The 26,420-nt window shown below is 41.3% G+C and overlaps 2 protein-coding genes across 4 annotated transcripts; one reads left to right on the top strand and one right to left on the bottom strand.

The window, feature by feature from the left end:
- Positions 1–39: 39 nt before the first annotated feature.
- Positions 40–10,434, top strand: SUV39H2 (suppressor of variegation 3-9 homolog 2). Of its 3 annotated transcripts, XM_026865790.1 has the most exons (6): positions 45–774; positions 1,755–2,426; positions 4,145–4,291; positions 5,842–5,971; positions 7,350–7,465; positions 9,445–10,434. In XM_026865790.1, exons 2-5 carry the CDS (start codon positions 2,034–2,036, stop codon positions 7,457–7,459), a joined length of 780 nt encoding a protein of 259 aa, XP_026721591.1. In that variant the 5' UTR covers positions 45–774; positions 1,755–2,033; the 3' UTR covers positions 7,460–7,465; positions 9,445–10,434. The 3 variants fall into 3 exon arrangements, with proteins under 3 accessions (XP_026721599.1, XP_026721591.1, XP_026721584.1); XM_026865798.1 differs by lacking the exon at positions 9,445–10,434 and having other exon boundaries at positions 40–774; positions 5,842–6,051; positions 7,350–7,457; XM_026865783.1 differs by having other exon boundaries at positions 7,350–10,434.
- On the bottom strand, positions 8,597–23,959 carry DCLRE1C (DNA cross-link repair 1C; the record flags this gene model as incomplete). Its single annotated transcript, XM_026868017.1, has 12 exons — positions 8,597–13,125; positions 13,910–14,010; positions 14,828–14,916; positions 16,325–16,379; positions 16,526–16,662; positions 17,249–17,350; positions 17,882–18,022; positions 18,188–18,260; positions 18,509–18,610; positions 18,989–19,044; positions 20,478–20,537; positions 23,843–23,959. Coding segments are annotated over 12 exons (1,995 nt in total), but the record flags the coding sequence as incomplete, so codon positions are not given.
- Positions 23,960–26,420: the final 2,461 nt, after the last annotated feature.

The raw sequence follows: 26,420 nt of genomic DNA, 5'->3' as shown, positions 1-26,420 counted from the left end.
AGGGAAGCGCGGGTCCCGCCGCAGCGCCACGCCCGGCGCTTGCTCTGAACTGCAGCCCGCCCCAGCGGGGTTGGGCCGGCGCTGACGGGGAGCTGGCGCTCCTGTCGTGCCGCGCCGCGGTGTCTCGCATCCCTTTAAATCCGCCTGGCTGACAAGGCACCCGCGATCCTTCTGGAAGAGCGCTGTGGATCTTGCTTTCCTCGTCCGGTCACCATGGTTGCATCGCGAGTGCTCGATTCCGCTTGACTAACTACAGATATCTGGTGGTCTTACTGAAGAAGGGAGGTTTCCTTGTCGCCGAGGTTCAGTTATGGGGTGCTGATTGTAGGAAAATTATCCGGTTCTTAGTGCTGCTTTCACCTGTGGAAGTCTCTACCCTCCCAAATATTTGCTGTTGTTTATAAATGTACATCCTGTACAGAATAAAGGAGCAGGCAGGGAATCATTGACGTGTGACATGTTACCTGTTAGAGAAGGGTTGAAATCGACTCTGTGAGACACTGTAGTTGTACAAGAGACTCATGGACTGTTATCACAAATGATAATGTGGGGACGCTGGGATAAGGCGTAATGATTTCAATTTAGCCGAGACATTAAATAGGATTCTTTACCAATTTTCTTATTGTAGCTTGGTATGTGCCATGTCTAGCTTCACTTGAGACCCTCCAAGAATTATGTAGGAAGGAAAATCTCAGATGTAAATCCATTGGAATCACCAACAGGAGTCTAAAGAGTTATGAGGTGGAATATTTGTGTGACTACAAGGTAGAAGAGGTAAGAGAAACACAGACCAATTTGATAACTCTTTCAGCTGAAATTTGGAAGTGAGTCAAAGGTAGTTTTGCTCATAATATAAAGTAGTAGGCTGTGAGGACAAAGCTCTTGCTGACTTTGAATGAAATACCTTTTAAACTTTGAACTATAAACAGAAAGCGGTATAACTGCTGCTTTCAGTATGTTGGAGGAAGGTCTTTTTCTGAAATTTCAGAGATGTTAGAATATGAAATGTTTTGCCTTTGTGTATCTAGAGGTTAAAGCACAATGCTGATGTGTTTAGGTTGTAGCTTGTTATGTATTATGATGCTTCTCCTTTATTTGCAGGTAACAGTCTATATTTCTCTCCTGACTGTTGTAGTGTGTCTGGTGAAGAGTTAGGGCCATGTGCTGCAACTGGATTCCTACGGCTTGATCGTGCCAGTGAAATTCAGTGTCAGGATTTGGCCTTGTTACAGTTATTTGGCCTTTTTAAAATAAGTACTAAATTTATGCTTCTTGATTACAAATACAGTATTATGTGTTTTGAATGCATTACTCTTTTTGGAGGATGCTTGATATGACAAATAGTGGGTGTTTAGAGATTTTTTTTTGGTAAGTTTAGAATTTTTTATTTGTTTTTCTGTATGTGATACGACTACATTCTGCTTGTGCATACGAGTCATGCAACTGGTTAGTATAACTTAACTGCCTTAACAAACTAGCCTCCTCCAGGTATACTGCTAGTGATCAGAGTTCATCCCAGCTGTTTATTTCTTTGTCCCTAGAGATAATATGTAAAGTATCCAAAGTTGTTCTGTAAGTTAATTTGCAAACAGAAAACTTGATTTTTCTTTCTCCCCAGTTCTAATTGTTATGGGGACATCAAGACCTTCTGCACTGTATGCCATCTCTTATCTCCAGAGCTCTTTTGTTTGTGTAATGCTGGGTTTCAGCAAAATGAAATGTGGCTAAATCTGTATCTGTTTCTGTATTTCAAGGGCACAGAATACTATCTTGTGAAATGGAAAGGATGGCCAGAATCTTCAAATACTTGGGAACCTCAGAAAAACCTGAAATGCCCATTGGCTCTTCAAAATTTTCTTAGTGACAAGAATGAATACTTGTCTCGGGTGAGAGAAGGCAAAGCACTGAAAGTGAGAAACCATGTTAAAGCTTTGAAACCTGCAGTTGCAGATTACATTGTAAAGAAGGCTAAGCAAAGAATAGCTCTGCAGAGATGGAAAGAAGAACTCAACAGGAAAAAGAATCATAAAGCAATGATTCTGGTAGAAAACACTGTGGATCTCGAAGGCCCTCCTTTAGACTTCTACTACATTAATGAATATAAACCTGCTCCGGGGATAAATGTAATAAATGGAATAACGACTGGCTGTGAATGCGCTGACTGCCCCGCTGAGAAGTGCTGTCCGAAGGAGGCTGGATTTATTTTGGCTTACAATAAAAAAAAGAAGTTGAAAATCCAGCCTGGCTTGCCCATCTATGAATGCAATTCATTTTGTAGGTGTGGGCCTGATTGCCCTAATAGGATAGTACAGAAAGGTACACCGTATTCTCTTTGCATCTTCAGAACTAACAATGGCCGTGGTTGGGGAGTAAAAACCCTCCAGAAAATTAAAATGAACAGTTTTGTGATGGAATATGTTGGAGAGGTATGTATTTATCTCATACAGATGAATTATTTGCAATAAAGGAGAAAATCTTTATGAGCTTTCTCTTGGTTTTAACTCTTCTTGACTTCTACGGTTTAATAGATAAGACTGCTTTTGAGTAGAGAAGTACAGTAAACAGATGTTCAAGATGATAGAAATACTGTCCAGAACATTCCTCCATTCCAGAGCAATTGTAAGAGGTTGAATGTAAAGAGAATACTTATCCCATATGCCACTAAAGAATTATTTTATATACATGCCCTAATAGTGTTTGTAAAGGCAAGTCCTTCTTTCATGGCAGTCATATTCTTTATTCTTCCCTGATCATCTTTATTACTGTAGTGTTTGCTGTTCCCCAGGCACAGTTATTGCCAAACTGTCCAGTCAGTCTGTCAGTCCCTTTTATGTTTTGTCTGAACTTTTAAGGTAGTATTTCCAAACGTATTTATTACTTTTGATTAAGACTTGTAGTATGGACGTTGTCTGTTTACTCAATCTCATACTATTTCAAACTGAACTTTCATGTTATAGAATACCGATCTTGAGTTACTCCTGAGGTTTTGTATTGCCCTGTGTTTATTTGGTTCAACCTCTGCTCTGCTTCAGAGCTCTTTATATCAGTAGCTCCTGCCAGCCTCTCTGATCCAGTCTATTGTATTTCAGACGCAAACCTGCCTTGCTGCTAAGTTTACACAAAGTAATTACTTCTGTCCCTTTGTACAAATGTTTATGGTCTTAACTGTATTTCCTCCATGCTTCCTGCCCCAAATATTTGAATTTTTCACCTTCATATCTTTCTTGTGAGCATACAGGAGGTCAGTCATTCAAAATATGTCTGCTGAAGGGTTAATGCAGAAAGATAATTATTTAGTTTTGTTGCTTAAAGGAAAGAGTGTGTATTTGCCCTTTCACCTGAATCTGCTTATTCACTACTGCTGAATAAGTTCTCAAACCTGATGTGTCAGAAGGATTTTAGGGTTTTTTTTCTTGTCCAATTCCACCACATGTTGTATCTGTTGCTGCCAAATTGTAATTGCTTTGCTGAGTCTGTGCAACAAAGTACATTTAAAAGACTGCAGATGGAGTTATTTAAGCTGTTGCTTCTGTCAAAAGTGACTAGTTCTCTTCCTTTGGGGAGTTTCTGGATTTCTACCTTGTGCTATACTAATTGCATAGATTCAGCTTTGTGAAGTGATTTATCTGTCTTAAGTTATCATGAATAGGATCTTTCATTGAAGTGAAAAATAGCAGGAAGAGATGCTTCTAGGGAGGGAGAAGATGAATAGTGGACTGTAAATGTGACTGTGTTGTAAAGACTGGTACCTTTATCTGTGCAAAGGGAGGAATTTGAAACTTTATGTGAGGTAAACAAGGCTCTCTAGGCCTAATGAAAAAATTGTGTGTATAGAAACTTCAAGTAGAAACACAGTTGATTGTCATCATCAAAACTCTTAATAGAACATGCTGTTTTGGTTTTTTTTTTTTTCTGATGCTGTAGACTGATTACATCCAGAGAAGCCTCAGTCACTAACTAAACAGTTTAGCTGTATGTATGTATTCTTTATTCATTAGAGATGGAATGCTATTTCAACATCAAAAAGTGAATGTAGAGGTTTTTATTAAATTTTTTCTAACTTCATTGTGATTTTTGTTTTAATTTAGTAGTAGTTAATAATATGATGCAGATTTCGTTGGTGTTTTTTTTTTTCTTTTTTTAGGTGATTACAAGTGAGGAAGCAGAGAGACGAGGCCAGTTCTATGACAACCAGGGAAATACATACTTGTTTGATTTGGACTATGACTCAGATGAATTTACAGTAGATGCAGCTCGATATGGAAATGTGTCCCACTTTGTGAATCACAGTGTAAGACCTTGTTTTGTATACTAAGAAGTTGGAGAGTTATCCTAATTGTGCCAGAAATATCTTCTCCTATTGTAAACATTTTCTTGCCATATTCGCAGTTTTTCTGAAGTAGTTTGTTTCATGACAGCACAGTCCAGTCAGTTAGATGATGTCATAAATAGAATGGAACACTTTGCCTTACTTGGAGTAAGTCTATCTAAAAAAATTCTAGGAATGAGATGCTGCCTGAAGTGGGCATTTGGTAGGACTGGGGTTGTCACTGAATATGCCAGTTCTAGACAACCAAAACAGGGTTGGTTTGGGGGGTAGTTTTTTCTAAGTACCTAAAAGATCTAACATGTGAGAAGTACTTAATAAAACTAGTGAAGAGGCAAAGATGATAGAAATCAATGCATTATTTTGTAGCAGGGTGTTACGCTGAATTTCATCCTTCAAACATTGGTAGAAGAAGAAATGAAAATTCTGGTGCTTTCTTTGGTATTTGTCCCCTGTAGATACCTTTTTCCCTCCTAAATTTTAACTTGCCAGAGAACTTGAAGTAAATTTTAAACAGGAAATTTTTGTAGTGTTTCATTTCATGTTCAACAGAAGTACCTAAAGCAAGAAGACTGGGCTGCATTTGTAAAGATTCCTGAACTAAAAATTATTAGTTCTTACTGATGTAACGTTTGTGAGGTCTGCAGTCAGCGTTCTACAAATACAGTAAATTAATGTCTTCAGATTTGTCAGCTGATGACCTTTATGTTTCATGCGGGCTTGCCAGGGAGAAGGACAAAGACGAGTTTTAGGTACAGACAGTTGCTCTTCACTTTTGGAAATGGAAGTATTCTCACTCTCCAGTGTAAAGTTAAATGCCTAGCTTCACTATATCCCACGTTAGAGAGCAAAAAGCATACAGTTTAACAAACTGTCTCAGTGACTACTGACTTCTGATAATCCAGAAAAAATGATACAGTGGTTGCTAGTTCCTGCTTAGAATCCTTGACCCTCCTCCTGCCACCCAGACCAGATCAGATAATTCAGAAGCCAAGCAGGTTAGCACCTGAAAGTAGAAATTTATCCGTAGTATGAAAATAATATTTCTGGCCTGGAAGCAGTGCTTAAACCTAAATACAGAATAGGGAGTGTGTATGGCTTGAAATGCCAAGATGTTTTTTCTTTTCTTTCAACTTTAATTCTTTTGTGGGTTTTGTAGGTAAATACTAACCTCTGAATGTAGCTTTAATTGCTTTGCTTGTTACTTTTTTGTTGTCCTTCTTTGAAGATGGCATTTATTTTTTTCTAATAGGCTGTTGTGTATTAGCGTAGTCTACATACTGTGTAGAGACTGCCTTCTTGACAGGGCTCGATTCTAAGCTTGTTCTAAACGAGAATGTTCTTTAACACTATTTCAAGAATGTAATTTGTTATCTTCTGAAATTGATTTCAGGCTTCTGTCACTGAGAGAAGAACCAGTTCTTCCTTTTTCTGTGACCATGGTTTACTTAAAGACTTCAGTGAAACTTACTGTGCAGTTTTCTTAACAGAAACTGTCCATTTTTGCCTTACAGTGTGATCCAAATCTTCAAGTGTTCAATGTGTTTATTGATAACCTCGACTTGCGTCTTCCTCGAATAGCACTGTTTTCTACACGAACCATCAAGGCTGGAGAAGAGCTAACCTTTGACTATCAGATGAAAGGTCTGCAGATTTTAACACTGCTCTTGCAGGAGGTCTGGGGCACTAGCAGATTCTGTTGCAGCCTGATGTGAGCATTTCAGGTCAGGTGCTGCATCTCCCTAACACAGCTCTCTGGGTTCTCAAACAGACATTGCTCTGTCTGAGTGCGTGCAGGAGCTTTTGCGTGCACCTCCAGTGAGTTTCCTCCTTCAGAGCTCTGAGCTCACAGCAAGGGGTTGTGGTTGCAATATCTGGCAGGGCAACTTATTTTGAAGATTTGTCACAAGAATGCTCAAAAGAATGGTCAGGATACCATTAATAATAGCTTCCCTTTATTCAAAGGCATTTATGTGGTGTTTCAGGTAAACTACTAAGTAATCTGCCTAGTGATAAAGACAGTTGTAACACCTGAGTGGCCTAAGGCACCATAGGTTTGTCTTTCGATTCTGGTGTCTGTAGGCCTCAGTTGTGGATGTAGGTCCTATGGTACAGATCTTTAGGATGGAAGAAGGATGGTCCAGAGTTTTCTGCAGTGAGAACCATATTTCTCTGTAACAGCCTCTCCATGAACATGGTGCAGTCTCCATCACTGGAGGTTTTCAAGATGCAATTGGATAGGGTGCTGGGTAGTCTCACCTAGGCTCCCTTTCCCACAGAAGTTTGGACCAGATGATCCTTTGAGGTCCCTTCCATCCTGGGCCAATCAGTGATTCTTTTATAATTTGACCTTCCATTCAGTGTTCAAGGCCAGGTTGGACGGGGCTTTGAGCAGCCTGGTCTGGTGAAAGCTGTCCTTGCCCACTGCAGGGGGTTGGACAAGATGGTCTTTAAAGGTCCCTTCCAACCCAAATGATTCTATGACTTCATTTTTTTCCAATACAATACAAAATTCTTGAGGTTTGCTGGCAGGGATGTTGCATGTGCCAAACTTTGTGCAAACCATATATCCACAACAAAAATACATTGCTTGCCCTATTTTGTTTTCAGAGAAGCATCTCTACACTGCAGAGCTGTACCTCATTCATATAGAAGCTCTCTTTTAAGTACTGACAATTGATCTGCTTGAATCCTTAGAACTTTTTTTGTGGCGTCTGTGACACTGACACTCAAGACAGGCTGCACGCTCAGCTGATCAGTGTGGATACAGACCTGGGGGTACAAGGCTCTAGTCTGTTGAGCTTTGGATTCTGATATGTATGTGAGGTGTTGTAGAAGTAGTTGTAATGTGGGTAGGTGTTGTAGAAGTAGTTGTAATGTGGGTGTCAGAATTTGAGTAAAGCTTCACACACAATTCTTTTAAGAACTGAGGTGGTAGAAGGCTTTTTGAAGTTCTCTGAATGCGTAGCATGGCTTCAGTCTATCTTCTCAAACTTCTTATTTGTGTTTATCTGTGTCACAGGTTCAATAGATCTGACTTCAGACTCTGCTGATGGTCTTAGCCCATCCAGAAAGAGGATCAGAACTGTCTGTAAATGCGGAGCTGTGTGTTGCAGAGGCTATCTCAACTGAGTTCGGGTATCCAAAGTCACAAGTACTTTGTTCTCTTTTAAATGTGTTTTAAGAGGACTCTTCTTTCATATATATTCAAGTATTCTGAAATCTAATGTAAATAAGTACAGTGAAAACAAAGCGTTACATTTGTATTTGAAATGGCATTGGCCAAAGAAAGATATGTAGTGTTTTAGACAAATACAGAACTGATAAAGGGGATTAAAAGTTTAGGGTTTTTTTAGAATTCTTATTTAGGAAGCAGTAAAATGTATGCTAAGAAAGCTCTTTAAAATGTACCTTGATTTGAATATTTGAATGTGAGCTTATAGCCATAGGCCTTTTAGGAGCCGATTTCAGTAGGATGAAGTGATGTTATGTATTTTTTTATACCTTGAAAAGTCTGGAGGCATTTAATCTGAATCCTAAAATATAGCTGACAGTTCTTTTGCTTTTTTGATGTATAAAGAAAAGCTTCAAGAGATCAGCAATAACATTTATGGCATGGGAGTGAGGGATTAAAGACAGTGTCTAAATGAAGGTTCACTGGAACGCAAATTGTAAAATGTCCACTGAACTCCACACAAGTAAAGTAATTGGTTTTAGCAGATTCCAGATGTAAGGTCAAGGTCTCAAACGTTTTTAGCCGATGTTATGTTATTTAGAAGTTTTACACGTAGAAGTTTTTTTGGTTGTTATGTTCTGATTTGTAGTTAGGATGCTATAGGAGGTCTGCAGAGAATTTGTGACTATCGGTAGTACCATGTGCAGTTTCTTTTCATTGCAGAAATTTGGCGGTCATTGCTGAAACTAACCACTGGCTACAGTTTGGAAATAGATAACAAAAGAACAGGGAGAGCAGCCCATTGTCTAACAAAGTCAATGCATTACGGAGATATGCTCACTTCTCTTTTAGGTGCAAAAATACCCTGGGAATTGATTTGTATTCACAACTATTCTTGATTAAGTTTTTACATACTGTGACTTTTTTTATCTAGTGACAGACTTGAAAGATACTAGGACTTTTTTCTTGTTGCAAAAATGTTAACTTCAGTGAAGTTAGACTAGAGGGGAGTTTACCCATTTTGCTGTAGACATTTGTAAGATGTTCTTGAATGTAAAGGCTGAGAAATGTACTGTTCTTCAGTTACTTGAGTCTTTTTTTTTGTCCTGATCATCTTAAAAGTTGTCTTGAGCTATTCATAATGTATGCTAAGTTTTACTTGGCTTCAGAAACACTGAAGAGCAGTTGAGGTAGGTTATAAGTGGAGTTAAAGCCAAGGTCCGTGCTCCAGCGATAATCTAAGCGCTTTATTCTCATGGATTAAAAGCTTGTGAAACTTGCATATTGCTTACAAATCATGTAAACGTTGATAGCGTCAGGCAGAATAAAATGCTCCATAAATGGATGCTAGCTATGTATCATAGGTCAGCGTTACCTTTATAAGGTGCACAGCTGTTGGCTCAGGTGAATGAAATCGAGTACCCAGCATGTAACAGTTTACTTAATTTGTTAGAAAATGCCTTAAATTTAATGTTAATTACTAGCACTCCAAAAAGTGTTTCAAAGGATAGTACAGGTTGGTTATTCATTAAGAAGCACAGTTGCATTTGCACTGAAGATCTGGCTCTTTGGCAGAAAGTGAAATTTTATATGCTACTAGCCAAAATCAGTTTCACAGGTGGGGTGAGGAGTGTGGGCCACTGAAAGTGCTGTGTACGTTTTGTAATCTACAATACAGATATACACCTTGAAATAATTTTAAAAATTATTATTATTTAATGAAAAAGTTCGCTTAGATTTAAAAGTCTTTGACGTTACCAGGCTCACCTATATCCACACACTTGGATAAATCCTGAATCTAGTCAACTTTTACCATGCCCCATCTCTTAATTTTTTTTTTTAAACATAAATTTGAAGTGGAATATGGAGCTTTAATTTAAGTTAACAAACTCCAAATGTTCTTACAGCACTTGGAGTCATTAGTGCTTTCTCTTGCATGTAGCCCGGTTCAGCGATGCATTCCACGTGGATGGAGTCTGCAGCCTCCAGCTCCTTAATCCACTGCAGTCCGCGGCCTTCCTGCCGGTACAGGAGGGTGAGGGTGGCTGTGGCAAGAAATGGATTCCTGAACAAAGCGGTTTCTCTGGCCTCTCCTGTGCAGGGCTGGTTCGACACTCTTTTTGTTTATCTGTGTTCATGCCCAGTTTCATTTAAATATCGCAAGTAAACACGTTTTAAAAGATAAAAGTCTTAGTAGTTGTACTTGAGTTCAGTATCTGCCTTTTTCCCGAGGCAGTGTATGTTACCACCCTATGTTCTTTAAGGATATGTGCGTTACCTCGAGCGCGATAAATAAAGGACCGTTAATTTACGTTCTGGGAGGTAACAGTATTTTGTGTTTATTTGAAGCAAACCCATGTATCCAGTTTCGAGCCTTGAACAGTATTTTGTATTTACGTATTCACAGCGCATCTGGATTGCAGTCATGGAATTAGCTTAATGGCACACCGTGTCACTTTTAAAACTTTCTGCTTTTTCTATGAGTTCGGGGGAAAATTGCCAAATGAGAAAAAGGAGACAAAGATTATTTTCAATTCCTTAAAGAGCCTAAACCAGCCCAGCTTCTGCCTTTGTTTCGCTTTGCGGTCTGTTAGCATCATTAGGGCCACCACTTCAGTTGTGTACATGCACTTCTTGGAGACTGGTAACCTGTGATCTATCCTCTAGCTGTTCTTTTTTGTTGGGTTTAATTCTGGGAAGTTTTTTTGGTAGCAAAACTGAAGCTGCAAGCTCTCCTGTAAGAAAAGCTATTGTCTATTTATTTAATCTCAAAGTTAAGTCAGTCTTTTGGTTATTTCTAATGTATATTTTAGGACTGTGTACATTAGAATATGCAGTTTGTAAGCTCAGGAACATTTTCTCTTCATAATGTGTGATCTCTAGTATTGCTATCTTCCTATAGTTTTTGATAAAATAAATTAAATTTAGTTTTTCTCTTGTTGTTGTCATTCTTAACAAAAAAGAAATCTTAGCCTGTTAAAATTAGCTGGAGCAGTAGAATTTGCTTTAAGCCTGCCACCTCTTAACTCCTGTCCTGTACCCAAATTTTCTAGCAGCATAAGGACTGTAGTGGAGTAAGCATGAGGAAGTCATGTGCTTCCTCTTCAGTTTATGGCTGGTAAGAACTCATATAAATTTACGCTGTCGACTTGTCTAAAGCAGACTGGGTTCCTGTATATTTAAGTACACTGTAAACACAACCCTGAACTTATATGTGTAGTGCAGTTAAGGAAACAGGCCAGCAGAAGAAATTCTGCTCTGTATGACTTTATTCACAGAGGTAATTACAGCAGCAGTTTCTCTCACTCAAGCTTGTTAAAAAAAACTTGATAGACCACATTTGGAAATTATGTTAACAAATCCCAAGAACAGAGTGGGCAAGGTGACAGTGGAGAAATACATTGACTTGAATATCCTCAAAACCATACATAGATGGTAACAATTTTTTTTCTTCTGCCCCCTCCCTGTTCCCAACGGAAGAATGGTGGCTGGTTTAACATTCATGGATCGCTAAAGACGGCAGAAAGACTGGAGCCATACTCAGAGGGGAGAGCTGTCATAACATAAACATCTGTTTAAGTCTTTGGGGCTTAAGACCACATGGAGCAGAAACTGCATGGATTTTTAAATTCCTTCTGTTTAGGCATTTTTGTAGGCACTGCAGTTTAACAAAAACCTGACTTGCATTTCCATTTTAGAAGCTAAGAATTTTGGCAAGGAGTTATGTTGGCACAGATGCATGGAGAATCAATTGTCTTGATTTAAAAAAGAAATCTGAACATGTCTGAATTCAGTCACGTCAGCAGAATGAAATTTGGTAATACAAGAGCCTTGAGTAACAACAACCTGTCTGGGACAACAGGTTCACTTCTGTTGCTGCGAGTTCGCCTCCAGAGCAGGCTATGGCTGGTGGCTTTGGAACCACCTGCCACAGGATTTTACTTTTGTTCTTTAAGTTCATTCTGAAAAACAATTCAGAATAAACCAAACCAGGGAGGAACTTGATGACAAGTTGTTTAAAATGAGTGAGATTAAACCAGACTGGTGTATAGTATCTCATTCAGGAGTTAAAACCAGATGACAACATTTCCTCAGAGTCAAGTGTAAAGAGAGACTGCTTAAAAAGAACAATTTGATTTAAAAAAAAACTCAAACCAATTCTCAGTAATTCTCAGCGAAATTTTTAAAAACAACAGCTGTGAAAACTCAGGATTAAAGTCAAAGTGCAACTATTGCATTTGTTTGCATGGTCATTCCTGAAAGATGTGTTCCTCCCTGCAGTTAAAAATGTGGTGTATCTTATTAAAAACCTGAAATCACGTATATATCAAACTCTTAGAGCTCATGATAAACACTAAATTTCATTTAATGTTCCACCCTCAGTTTTGTCTGTCCCTTTTTTGTCTACTTACAGTCCCAGAGAACTGAACCTTGGGAGACAGAAGGCTTTTACAATCCCTCCTAGAAATCCTTCCTTTCTGGCATTTCATGGAAGGAACAATGACATTACAGGGGTTGCAAATTCCTAATTCTGACAGTAAGATATTTCTGAAAAAAATGCATGAATCAGCACAGTCGCAGCATTAAAAAGAAAAGTAATTCAGAGTTTAATAAAACAATTCTAGTATTTGTTATCATGATGTATTCAGCTATACCTGCCTTCAGGAGAGTTTTTTCTCATTGAGTATGTTTTCACCTGCTGCTAGCTTCTTATATAAACAATGCAGTTTATCAGGCTGAGGCACTTCAGCACCAGGAGTCAAGGGAATTTCAAAGTCTGAGGAGCTCTGGGAGTCCCTCCTCAGTTCTAGATCAGGAGTCCTGGAGCTGTCACTTATTTCCACCAGCACATCCTGACCGTGAGCAGTGCCAGCTTCTGCATCTTTCTCAGAGTCTTTGCTTTTCAAGTCACAGGCAACGCTGTGGGCACAAGATCTGTTTTGACCCAGTGACTTCCTCCTGCTGGTGTCAGGCTGACTGTCTTTGGCAGTCTCCTGCAGTACAGGAACAACTGTTCTGCTCCCACCTTTGCTGAAGTCGAAGGCGCTTCTCTCCTGGGAGGTAATGAGTACTGTGTCCATTTGGCTGTCCCAGCCCTGGCTCCCCTGCTCGGATATGTGTGTTGACTGAGAAGAATTTTGGGAGGAGATGTGTGTGGAGTCGCTTACTCCATCCGAATCACTGAAGAGTGACTGGGACCCACCAGCATCTGCTGAAGATGGGAAGTTGTCCTCATTTTCTGAGCTTTCTTCTAGGTTGTTACACTTAAAAAATGCATCCCAGCGGGGGACATCTGCACTAGACTCCAGCTGGTTACTAGTTACTCCATTGAAATTTGAGGTGGAAGTGGCAGCTGGCTCACAGGAAATAACTGGTACTGTATTGTTTTCAGATTCTTCTTCATCATCATCATCATCATTTGATTCCTCACAGTCCATGAAGTCTACCGTGTGGGAGGTGTAAGTTGTGATTGCTCTGGAACTTTCTGTGATGTTCGTTACATTAATGTTCCCTTCAGCATTTTCAGATTGTCCTGTGCTGGAGGGTCTGCTCTCTTCTCTCTGCTGTTTTGGTATCTTGGGCCTTGCAGAAGTTAATTCTGAATCAAAGAGATCATCTTCATCTGTCAAGAAAAGAACAGAAAAAAAACCCAACACTAAGAAAAGTTCACATCTGCTAAAATTTCGCTGAGAACAAGTTTTAATAAAAATTCGTTTAGTATAAAGAGAGAAAAAAGTTCTTTAACCCAGATGGAGACTTAGCAGGACATTACTGACAGCATTTGCCTTGCCTTGTCTAGCACAGTGCTTCCAAGGAAAGCTGCTATCTGCCACCCGCCATGTAAGCTACAGCAGATACAGACACATTTATTCGGGCCTCTGACATGTTTTGCCAGGACTACATTACCCTTGCATACTTGGCACTTCTGAAATAGCCAAAGAGAATGTAGGCCCAAAGTTGTCTTCTGGTTCCCAAATGGCTTTCCAGAGGCTACATACAGCATCCATTTACCATTCTAAGTTTAAAAAGGTAGTAGGTGCTAAAAAGCCAACAGTGTGAGATAATGACAAGGAGCAGTTCCACCAATACATCACTGCCCTCCACAACACAGGAGGTGATACAAGTAAAGTTAGAAAAAGCTTAACTAGGGATGGTCTAGGACTGTGAGATGGAACTCTTCCAGAAACTTAAAAGGGCTGTTGAGCATTGAGTACATTTTAAGATTGCAAACAAGTGCACTTTTACACAATTAGTGCTCCCTCACCTTCCTAAAACCTAATTTATATTTCTCCTTTGAAACTGTTGCTTTGAACACAGACAGGCTGTGGTGAACACCATGGCTTTTGGCACCTCTGCTTAGTCTCAGACTTTCATTTAAGGCACAGTAGCACCAGCAGAACCTTTACCTGTATCAGATAAGTCTCTCTTGTGGACTCTCTTCAGTGTTCCTAAAGGCTTGTACCTGGGTTCCACATTTCTCCTGTATGACCTGCATAATGGCTTTAATCTGAGGTGAACGAGGAGATTAGTATTTAGAACTCAACAGATACTTTCAGAAGAAAAAGTCAGTCTTTTAACGTGACCTATGTATACTGCTTCATGCCCTTCACAGGCACTGCAATAAAAGTATTGAAGCAAAGGCAGCAATAGATAAGGAAAAGTTCTTAATTCCTTGGTGAGCTTAGTCAGTTTAAAGTTAAAAATCTGTCATTCCTATATATTAACCATAAAATATGTACACCATTTGAAAACTTTTAGTCCCTTGCTTACAGAAGATGACAGGGTTCAAAATCTGACGGCAGTTTTATTGATAATTGTAAAGTATCTCCTTTCGCATTGAGGAGGAGGAACAAAGAAACAAGTTCTCATTTTGTTCACTGAGTGACACCACTGCTCTGTTCCATAAAAGCACTTTCCAAGCTGCTGCACAAGAGAACAGGCCTCTGTGATGCTGCACAGGGAGTTCAAGTCCCCAGAGAAACTCTCTTTAAAAGAAACTTCTGAGAAGTAGCAATGACAAACAGAAATAGGTCACAGAATAAAGTGAGATGAATGCGTATTCAGATTCCACCCAAGCAGTGTTTAACAGCAGAAAAGCCTCTATACATAGAAGTAGTGTGTGGAAGGCAAACTCTCAGACTTAGCACAACATAGAGGTGTTCTTCAGAAAGCTGAAGTTTGCAGGGCTGAATATAGAAAAAAATTTTGAATTATCAGACTAGTAAAGCAAAAGGCAGTGGCCTGCTTGAGAGGCTGGGATTCAGGAGGGGAGTTGTCCTTACAGAGATTATATCACCTCCATTCAGCAGCCACTTCTCACTTACATTTCCATAACTTCGTCTTCTGTCCTACCAACGGGCAGGACATTGGGATACACATTCACAGGACAGATATAGCTCAGGAAATCCTTAATCTAAATTGAAGAAATGAAGCAGTTTAACAATTTACATCAACAATTAATATTTTCACTTAATGGCAGCACTGATCAAAGCACACCTACCCCAAGTACTACCAGCTGTCTCATGTAAAGACCAGTATGACCCATGAGCCAAACTATCAAAGTGGGTAGCTCTAAGAAAAAACAGGTCTGAAAGGATGCTGAGAACTCGGTCTCACCTAACAACCTCACAGCAATTCCCAACTGCTACAGAGACCACCACTATCTCAAGGACAAGGCTAGACGGACCTGTTCCTAGGGCTGTGATCCAGTGCTTCGCTGTCCTTACCGCCGTAGTTTTCAGACCTGCATTTTTCTTACTGGACTTCAAGTCCCTGGTTGTGCAGAAGGAATACCTATTCCCTTCCTCAAAGGCTTTTCCTAAAGCCTCCCTTCAGTCCACTATAAAAGCCCATTACGACAAAACACGTCACTTTTTTCCAAGCTTTACTCTGTTGTCTTCTAAATGCTCTCAAGACAGTAAATTTCTTGAAGAATTGTGTCCAGTTTGGGACACTCCACTCCTGCTGAGCACTAAAACCACCCGCAAGTTTGCATATTACACTCCTATCTATACAGACCAGTAGGACCCATCTGGTTCTGCATGTGGAGGTATGAGACTGTTACAATACACTACCCCCGTGTTCTGCCAGAAAAGCTGCCATGTTGTATGTACTATGCTAGTATCTCCATTGTAAAATTCTGCATGGCAGAGCAAATTAAAACTCATCCAGGATCTTAAAAACAGGACTGTCTTTCTAGGGTTCTGAATAATCTCCATGTTCTACGTGCAACGCTTTGTAACAGGTTAATTGTTAGCACTGATCCAGTTTCAGTTCTGTTTCTTAAGAGAGAGGAGTATTTTAAGAACTGGATCTAGTCATATTAAATGAAAGTGTGATTCTGGCGAGGATGCTGCCATGACCAATTTCCTTTCAGTCACTAACACAGAAAGACAGTGGCAGCAATGACATGAGAGAATCTGGTTTAAATGTGTGGGCAGGGAAAAGGCAGCAAACCCACCCAAAACTGAGTCACAGCAGATAAACAATGTATTGAAAACTAAAATTCCAAGCTTTAAGCATTGAAGTTGCACAATAATTTAAAAGAGAGGCAGTCAAAACAATTGTAGCAGTGACCTATACTTCGAGGTGAAAAAAAAAAAAAAAAAGGCTAGTAATCCTGCCCTACCTTAACATGCTCTTCTGCAGCTATATTAAACCAAACTTTTCTGTCTTCAGCATCCAGAACTTCCTATCCCCTTATGTCTTATTAATGAAAACATTTTTTTTTATTGTGACAAGTCACGTCATCCACTCCAAAATAATTAAAACTCCTTTAATTTTTTAAATCAATGTACATTCAGTACTACAAGTATACAAACCTCGCTGTATGAAGAGTGGAAAGAAAAACAAGCTCTGTATGTACTCTCTCCAGTCCTAAAGAAAAGAAGAGGCACAAAAATAAGGTAACCGCAGGCAAGCATAACCTACTCCTAAAAAGTCCTTTTTGAGATTCAGTTATACAAGTGTCAGGCAAGATATGCACCTGAAACAACAGGTTTCTGCATGGCCTAAATGCTCACCTCACTATTACATTGGTTTTCTTGATCCTTTCTCCAAACCACATAGTGGAGGGTTTGATGCTGATGATGTGCAAGGGAGTTCCATTTCGGCAAGTCATCCCACAGGGCAGTCTGTTCCCTCGGAAGTACTCATCATCCTGTCAAATGCAATACCATTGTAATCATGACCTTTTTCCCCCAGAAAATGAGCAACATAGTATCTAGCCAGACTAAGTTTTCATCTCTCCCAACTCCTTTGAAACACTGTTTGTTGTTGTATCTTGCTTCCATAGTGCAGCTGACAAAGTAAATCAATCAGAGACCAAGGCCCCAACATGTCACCTCCCGTTCTGCCTGCACTCCTCCAAGCTGGAGCCTTCAGCTTGACAGACATCCTGGACAGGGAAGGCCAAACACTACAGCACACAGTGCATGGCTGCAGGAGGCATCATCTGAGCTGCTGCTGATATACTTAAATGGATAAACACCTGGCTGATCTGATCTGCTGCTTGTCTTACTTCATTTAAAAATACAATCTTCAACTATTTCTAGCATCAGCTAATATATTTTTTCCTTTTTTTCTTTTTTAAAAAAAGCCTTCAACCCACTAACTAAAGTTCTCACTCTTTACACTAAGCCACCATTTGGCCAAAGTCTTTGTTAGCACAACAGGACCAAAACATCAGCACCTATAACCAGTCTTTCATAGAAAAGTTAGCAGAGGCTTTACAAAATGATACACACCCGAGGATGTCTGCAGGCATGAATCTGAGTGTGTCGGTCTGTAGTAACATGGTAGAGGATTTCTGGCATGTTTCTGAACATATCAAGTTTGTTCACGTGCACCTAGAGAAAGGCAGTTTATTCTTAATTAGCCAATGTATTTGTCAGACTGCAGCTGGAGCCACTATACAGATGTGGTTCAGCTCTCAACAAATGCTCCTAGGCATTTAAACAATCACTACCCACTAGTAATGTCGAGGGGAAGTGTTAGCCAAAAGTAACTTGGACATCTGGAACAAGCAGAACATACCTCTTGTGCTGAAGAGGGATGAATATTCATCAAAGAAAGTCAGAATTTATCAGCTAACTATTAATGTCATACGTAATGAGAAAGCTTTTATCCTTCACAAGATAAAAGGGAGAGAGGTAAACACTGAGCTTGAAAACTGGCGATTAACTTCTCCCCAGAGATCCCAGATGTTCCAGGCTGCAGTCAACTAGTTAACGCATTTTGAGCACAACCATAGCTTTTTAAGAGAAATTAATGAAAGCAGGCACATCTTTCACACACAGCAGTCCTCTGAACAGCCATTTCCAGCTTGGTGACTGGCCACAATCATTACTGTTCTAAAGCAACAATTATAGAAACTTTACCTTGATTCCAAGTTCCTCACTGAGGTTTATGAATAAATATTCATATCCATAAGCAGCTTTGCAATTCAGCCACACAACATGATAGCGAGTCAGTGAGGTCCAGCTTCGCACCAACTCTAAGATCCCATTTAAACATTCCTCCTGAAAAGTTTAGAAAATGTTGTGAATCATCTTTGAAGATACTTCCAAAGTGTTGTGATCTGGCAATGCAAAATGGCATTGCCTTGCAAGACTTACCTAGTAAAGGAGTGGTTAATTAATTTGCAGCTTTAAGGACCTTTTCTCTCACAGCTTATTTAGACTTACCCGGCTTGGTATATGATAAAATTTGGGATCACAGAAAGTGGTGTCCAAATACACACTCTGGATGTCTTTTACTCTGAAGGAGGAAAATGTGATATGAGTGAGCAGTGCATCACAGTACTAAGACAGACCACTTCCTCTGTCTTCAAAAGGAGGCAATTCTTCCTCTTTATTACAAAGAGCAAGTCAAAGGGGGCTTGTAACTGCAGTATTGCTTGACTGCATATAGATGTAATCCAGACTAAATGATTCATTATTTCTGAAGCATCCATGCCTGTGTGATCTTTTATTCTTTCTAAATTCCATAAATAGCTGAAGTCTCACCTGGTCCCTGAATGCAAAAGCTCCATTCTGGCTGCTTCTCCTTTTGCAAGCCTGAAATCCCCTGTATACAGCACAGTGCCATTTTCACCTTCAAACAAAAACCTACAAACAGAAACACTTTGGTCAAACTCAACAACATATAATGTAATCGAAATACTGGGCTCAATTTGTTCCTAGAGTAATTTCAGATAAACCCAGTAACTCAGACTGTGCCTAGGCTGATCAGAGTTGAGGACAGAAGACTCTGTGAGGGTATCCCATCTGTCTGTTGCAGCCAAAGGAATCTATCAGGGACATGTACCAGGAAGCTGAGCTTCTTTTTAATGTCATACATAAGAAGTATTATTAAGTAAGAGGTATTATCTCCAAATAAGGATTTTAAATTCACTAGCTTTTTCTAGTTAGAAAAAACCCAGTACTTAGTGAGAACTCTACAGGACAAATTTCTCAAGAGGCATTTAGAGTTCTGAAAGGACGTACATGACTGATCCTGGACAGTGACCAGCTGGTAGAAGTGTCACCTCTATATCTTCTTTCTGGAAGAGATGAGTTAGCATGATTTTCACACTCTAATAGGTACTAACAGGACCTTCGTTGACAACTCCTCACAGCCCCTTGCAGCATTTAGCATTGTTTTTCACAGAATCGTCTAGGTTGGAAAAGACCTTGAAGATCATCCAGTCCAACCATCAACCCAACATTACCAGTTCCCAACTACACCAGATCCCTCAGCACTATGTCAACCCGACTCTTAAACACCTCCAGGGTTGGGGACTCCACCACCTCCCTGGGCAGCCCATTCCAACCCCTAAATGAAGAGTCACTTCGCATTCCAACAAGCCCTGAAGAGCAACAACCATCCTGTCATGCCTGAAGAGATGAGTGAATATTGTGTGGTGCTCATAAAAGCAAGTCAGCCAGAAGACAGTCCTACTTCCTTGGTTCCTGGTGATCAAGCACAGAATCATAGATTATTTTGGATTGAAAGGGACCTTTAAAGGTCAGCTAGTCCAAGGCCCTGCCATGGGCAGGGACACCTTCCACTAGCCCAGGTTGCTCAAAGCCCCGTCCAGCCTGGCCTTGAACACTGCCAGGGAGGGGGCAGCCACAGCTTCTCTGGGCAACATGTGCCAGTGTCTCACCCATCCCACCGCAAAAAATTTCTTCCTTATTTTTAATCTGAATCTGCCTTCTTTTAGTTTAAAACCATTATCCCTTGTCCTATCTCTACAGGCCCTGGTAAAATGTTTTTCCACCACCTTTTCTGTAACCTCTTTAAGTACTGGAAGGCTGCTATACGGTTTCCCCAGAGCCTTCTCTTCTCCAGGCTGAACACCCCCAACTCTCTCAGCCTGTCCTCACAGCGGAGGTGTTCCAGACCTCTGATCATCTTCATGGCCTCCTCTGGACCCGCTCCAACGGGTCCATGTGTTCCCTGTACTGGGGACCCCAGAGCTGGACACAGCACTGCAGGGGGAATCTCATGAGAGCAGAGTAGAGGGGCAGAGTCACCTCCCTCGCCCTGCTGGCCACACTTCTCTTGATGCAGCCCAGGATGCAGTTGGTTTTCTGGGCTGCTGGCACACATTGCCAGCTCATGTCCAGCTTTTGATTCACCAGCATCATGGAAATATCTTGGGATACACTTTGCCTGGAGATGCTCTATCAGACCTTTAAGTCCTGTGCTTAAAGCTTGTTAAAATAGGCCAGAAAATAGAAAGTGAAAAAATCACAAGAGCAATAGGTAAGCTGGAGATCACTAATACCCTTGAAAGACATCACCAAAAAAATTCTATGATAATAAGAACAGAACAGGGAAGAAGAATTCATGTGGCTGCAGATCTTGGAGAGAAGGGTAACAGACATTTTAAAAAGTTCGTCTACCTGAGGTGTTACAGGTAAGATCTGTTTCCCATACTCAGTTAAACAGTAATACTGCCCATTACAATTTTTTTTTTTTGTAACTTACCTCACCAGATGTTTCATCTACTAAAGAAATCTGAGTTGGAGTCTCAACTTCCAATGCAACCTGCAACAAAATGAATAAATGCATTACAGGATTTACTGAACCTCCTGTCTCAATGCTTATGGCTAAGTATTCATTATTTAGACATCTTTAGCACCCCCTGAAGCTAGTGCTAAGCCTGTAAAATTAACTCATTTTCCCCCAGTAAGTCATGAATTTCCATTTCCAATGGAAAAAAAGTTTTCTAAAAGTTATCTAAAAATGAAATGGAGATACCACTATCAAGGTGCGCATGCCTAAAAAAAGTCAGAACAAGTTGGACTTCCAGCAGCAGCTCTGGTTTCTCTGGCTGGATCATATGCCTTATTTTTGGATGACTGTAAAGCCCAAGAGATCCCAATCCCAGAGCACTCCAGTGGATCTTGCTGGGACAGATCTCTGGGCTGCAGCACTTCTCCTCACTGTTCACTCTTACCAGAAGCAGAGCCCACAAGTCACATGCAGCACATATCTCTGTTTGTGTTGAGGTGATTCATCTATAGAGTGCAATAAATCCAGTTTTGTCATATCCTCTACTAAGAGTCCAACATACATGCTCTGTGGTCGCCTGCACAATTAGCACTGTAATAAACTATTGTAACTAATTTGCTAGGTTGGGCAAGGTGGGTAGGTACACTTGAATGATCTGTAAAAGTTAAACAATTAAATGTAAAGTGGGACATTCAGATTGGAACAATGTAACCCCGTCTCAGAAACCCCACCTAGAGCTGACATGTAACTGCTGTTTGAAGAAAAGCCCGCCAAAAAGATGAGATCATGAGGCTTTTAAAAGATCCAATAGAAGGAAAGTGTGCCAGGAGACCAAGGCTTCGAGACTTTCAAAAGACCCAATAGGAGGAGGACATGCACCCCAGCAACCCAAATGACCCAATGAAAAAGAGCAGGACAACTACCTGACAGGAGGAGATTGGTTAAAGACGATGGCACAAGAGTATAAAAACGCTGCTTTTTGGAACTCGGGGTGTGTGTGGCAGAGCTGCGGTTCTCCATGCACCCAGCGCTGCTTTGCCTATTGCTTCCCACCCTAAATTGATTGACCCAAATAAAAATATATATTTTTATAAAAATTGGCTTTGTCTGATTATAACAGCACTGCTATGCAGGCTCATCTCCCATCCTCCTGGGTTTTTTTTTGTTTGTTTCAGACAATATTTGTATATAATTCTCCTGCCAAAAAAAGCCAAAGTGAAAGGAAAGTCTCCTGTCATTACCCTCCTTAGATATAACCTCCAGCCTCTCAGCTGAGTGGTCTCCTCAGCACCTTGGGTTTCACTGCACTAGATGGATTCACAAGACACCAAGTTGCAAATTTCTGGGCAGCTCCATTCAGCTGGTACTCACACAAAGGTGGTAGGTAACATTTGGCTTTGTCACAAAATGTTCATGAACAAGAAACTGTTTGTAAAGAGGATGTCTCAAACAACTCGAGAGGGACGCCCTGGGCAGGGGGAACTGAGTGAGCTCTGTGGAGGTGGGGCAGTGTGTTTGCCCCTCCTGTGTTTGCCCAGAGACATCCTAACTGCACAGGTACAAGCCTGAGAAAATGAGAACCTTCTGGAACAACCTACTGTGCATGCATAGGAAAGACTATATAAAGGCAATACCCCACGTGTGTCTTTGGCGACCCACCACCTACCGATCATGCCGGCTGCTCTGTGACAATGCGGGATCCAAGGGTGGTGATTTCCCCTTTACCTATTCCTTCCTCCTCTCTTTTCGCTCTCCTCTTTCTGCTCTCTCTCTCTCTCACATATATTCATGTGTATAAGTTTTGCAGGAGTTGAACTGCAATTGGGTTGATAATTGATGGGTTATTAGGAGAACAGTCTGATCACCAAAGTGCCTTTATTCATTCTCAGACGGTTCTCAGTTGATTGTTGCCAAATTGTCTCCATTCACTTACTAAAGTGGTCAGTTAATAAAGTCACCAGCACAATTGTTCCTCTGAGTCACTGTGGTGACTCGGCCGCCCTGTGGCCCCGGCTCTTCCAGAGGCACACAGGCTCTTGGGGAACTCAAGATTCACCCCTATCCTAACCCACTGTGTGGGATGAGACAGGCCTCTCCACCAGAAACTACACCACCAATCAAACACAGAGCTTGTTCCAAAACACAGCTATGTATGTCAAAAGGTATTTTAGAATTCAAGCCAGCAGCAAGAGCTGATTTTTTAAAATATCAACAGGAATTTTATCATCTACAATTTCTGAAGTTGGATAAACTCAAGAGGATGATCTAAACTCTGCATGCTCAATATTTCCCAGTAATTCTCAAATTTCCTACTGCAGTGAAACCATTGTCAAGTTTTAGATCTAAACTGCCTCAATTCTTCACTGACAGCCACCATTTAGCTTCATCAGCACAAATGAAAGTATCTCCAGCAGACTTCTCTCCTCATTTTTGATAGTTTAAATGTTAAAACCAGCAACAGATCCAAAGAGCCTCTTATGCCATACATACAACTAAAGGTCAGACTGGAAATCATAATCATATAAAGCCATTTATCTTCTCCTTCAGCTTCACAATTAAACTAGGATCTTGAACAGAAAAGTCCCCTACTTCTCTTTTTTCCTCTTACCCAGACTTACCTCCTAGGTCCCATTCTATGAGCTTCTTTGGATATAGAGTTAAGACCCACACTTAAAACCTATTTTAGGAAACTCTGAGCCATAACTCCCCCAGAAAAAAAAACAGGTTTCAGCTTGCCTGAAGTCTTTCCTGACCTTCCACTTGACTAGAAAACTCTCCTGTTCTTGCTTGGAGGATACAGCAAAATCCTTACACTATGTGATGACCACTAATCCCCCGAAGTTTGGCTCCAAACAGTGGAAATCAAATAAAGTAATTACGTTCTTGAGTGATTTTACATCACTAAAACATTTTCATGTTAGAGGTAGTTCATTTTCCAAAAAGCAAAAGGAAAATAATGTAACTAAGTGATTGTATATTTTCCAAGCAATACGAGAATTTAAATGAAGAAAGGGAGAAATTAAGGACAGGAGCAAAGAGACGTGAGCAAGGTAAGAAAATGGAGGGGCGATACAAATGATCAATGTACAGATGGAGGACATTTAAATCTGAAGTGGAGAGAAACAGATACATTTTGTGGAGGGAAAAATAAGATTAAAAAATAAACAATAAACCAATCCCACATAGCAAGTAGCAAGGAAAGGCATACTGATATAAGTATTGAAGCCCTGAAACACTGCATCAACACTAACATTTAGACATTTCTGAGGAGGGGAAGCTTCCTCTTTCCTAGAATCACTGCATGGAAAGTGCTGATTTAAAAAGAAACAAAAACTTACAATGTGATTCTCCCAAAACTTGTATTTCCGGCTAGTCAACAGCAATTCCTTGGTTACCGGCGAGCAGTATAATTTAACTTTCAAGCTGCAGAGACAAAAAACACAGATGAGTGGTTTTTAAATAGGCGAAGGGAACAACCTAACTACCTATCAGCACCTGGCACCTAGTACGTCAAAACATGAGCTCAGACCCCTCTCTCATCTGGAGACCTGCAGAGCAGGAGCTGTTTTACCCCGGCCTGAAGTAGGATGAAGGTGAGTTACTCCACCTAGTAGACTTATCTTAAAACAACAAACCCAAAGACTTACCTATGTGTGCCCATGCCTGCATGGTTTTGTGCAGACATAAATAAAGTGTTTGGTACATGGTCACATGTACTCATATCTTTGGTTGTTTCTATACCCACCAAGGTCTGTTTCAGACGTACATGCTTTCCCTGGAACAGGCATTTGGGACAGTTAGCATTCAGCAGAACACAGAATACTTCCTATAAAGCTTTAGCACCGTGCACAAAGACACCTGACGAGCAAAGAGAGATTCTCTGCTTGTATTTGAGGAGATGCAACATCTACTATAATAAATTCCACACTGCCTAGGAACTGGCCCACAACTTCTCAGGGGCCATTCCCATGTTTGACCAACCTCATGGTGAAAAAGAAAAGGTGTCCCTTGCCCTTTCATTATGCCCCTCCAAGAAGTCTGGCTCCATCTCGCCTACCCTTACCTGCAAACAGGGATACAACCTTGCTTCCTACTCGTAAGGCTGAATACACCCAGCGCTCAGCCTCTCCTCACACATCACGTGCTCCAGCCCCAGACCAGCTTGGTGGTCCTGCTCCAAAACAGCAATGTCGGGTTTTATCCAGGGGAGCCCAGGACTGGGCTCAGTGCTCCAGACAAAGTCTCGTAAGTACTGACCAGAGGGGAATAACTGTCTCCTTCAAACTGCTGGCTACCTGCTTGCTCATACACCTCAGAGTGCAGTTGGCCTCCTTCACAGCACAGGCACAGCACTGTCTCCACACACCAACCCATTCTCAGGGAATAACAGCTGTGAGGACCTTCATGAAGTCCAACATGGCCAAGTGCACCAGAGTCAGGGCAATCATCTCTATCAACACAGGCTGGGGCATGAGTGGATTGAGAGCAGCCCTGCAGAGAAAGACTTGGTGGAAGAAAAGCTGGACAGGAGCTAGCAATGTGTGCCAGCAGCCCAGAAAGCCATATCCTGGGCTGCATCAAGAGAAGTGTAGCCAGCAGGTCGAGGGAGGTGACTCTGCCCCTCTACTCTGCTCTCATGAGATCCCCGCCCTGTGTCCAGCTCTGGGGTCTGATACAGGGAAATAAGCACTTTTCTTGCAAATTATTTGCTTATAGCAACATATGATGATTCCTGAACGTTGTCCAAGAATCCTGCTTGTCCAGACTTGTTTTGTGGATTCACTGTGGTTTACCAGATAGCTTGGGGATTGGCTATGATAAGAAAGTAGCAGGTAGCCCGGGGGTATGAATTAAAAGGACACTCGCTGATAGCAGAAGCAAAGCCCTGAATGGACACTTAGGCAAACTTAAACTTGAACAAAACGACTAAGAGGTGCTATCTAGAGAGGATGATCTTCCCGATTTAGAAAGGAGACATGTGGACTTTGCTTAACAGCTCATGCCCCGGAGAGAGCAGACACTGTGAAGAAGGTCACATACTTCTCCCCTTGAATAATTATAATAATCACACCTATTCCCCGAACTAATTGTAATGACCCAGCCCTTCCTAATGGATATGCATGTTCTGTTGTAATAAATATTTGTCTACTTGCCAGAGACGGTGTGCCAGCTTTGTGGAGAAATCCCCTTGCACCCCGGCCAGAATAAACATGCCTGCTTTATAACTCTGTCAGAGTTGTAGAGTTTGTTTCTGCACGTCAGGTCCCCAGTACAGGAAAGCCATGGGCCTGGTGGAGTGGGTCCAGAGGAGGCCACAAAAAGTGATCAGAAGGTTGGTACACTTCTCCTATGAAGAAAGGCTGAGAGATCCGGGGTTGCTCAGGCTAGAGGAGGCTCTGGGGAGACCATACTGCAACCTTTCAATATATAAAAGGGGCTTATAGGGAAAATGGAGAGAGACTTTTTACCAGGGCCTGTAGTGATAGGGCAAGGGGCAATGGTTTTAAACTGAAAGTAGGTTTAGTTTGGATATAGGAAAGAAATTCTTTACTGTGAGGGTGGTGAGACACAGGAGCAGGTTGCCCTGAGGGGTCGCAGCTGCCCCCTCCCTGGCAGTGTTCCAGGCCAGGCTGGACGGGGCTTTGAGCAACCTGGGCTAGTGGGAGGTGTCCCTGCCCATGGCAGGGGGCTGCACTAGGTGATCTTTGAAGGTCTCTCCCAGCTCAGACCGTTCTGATTCTGTGACTATGCCCCGGACCAGGTTCCTCACCCTACCTTGTTCACGTTTCGCTCTGAACCAGCCGCCTCCTCCTCAGGGCTCCAGGCCTTGCGTGCTACGGCGCAGGCCGTGCCGGGGCGGTGGGGGCAGCCGCCGAGGCCGGGCCGCACCGGCGCAGCCCTCAGCAGGCCAAGGCA

Source organism: Athene cunicularia (genome assembly GCF_003259725.1).
Source record: "Athene cunicularia isolate RWA chromosome 1 unlocalized genomic scaffold, athCun1 chr1_part2, whole genome shotgun sequence".
NCBI classification, from domain to species: Eukaryota; Metazoa; Chordata; class Aves; order Strigiformes; family Strigidae; genus Athene; species Athene cunicularia.
Note: the sequence above shows the minus strand (reverse complement) of the source record. Positions and strands in the feature narration are given on the sequence as shown.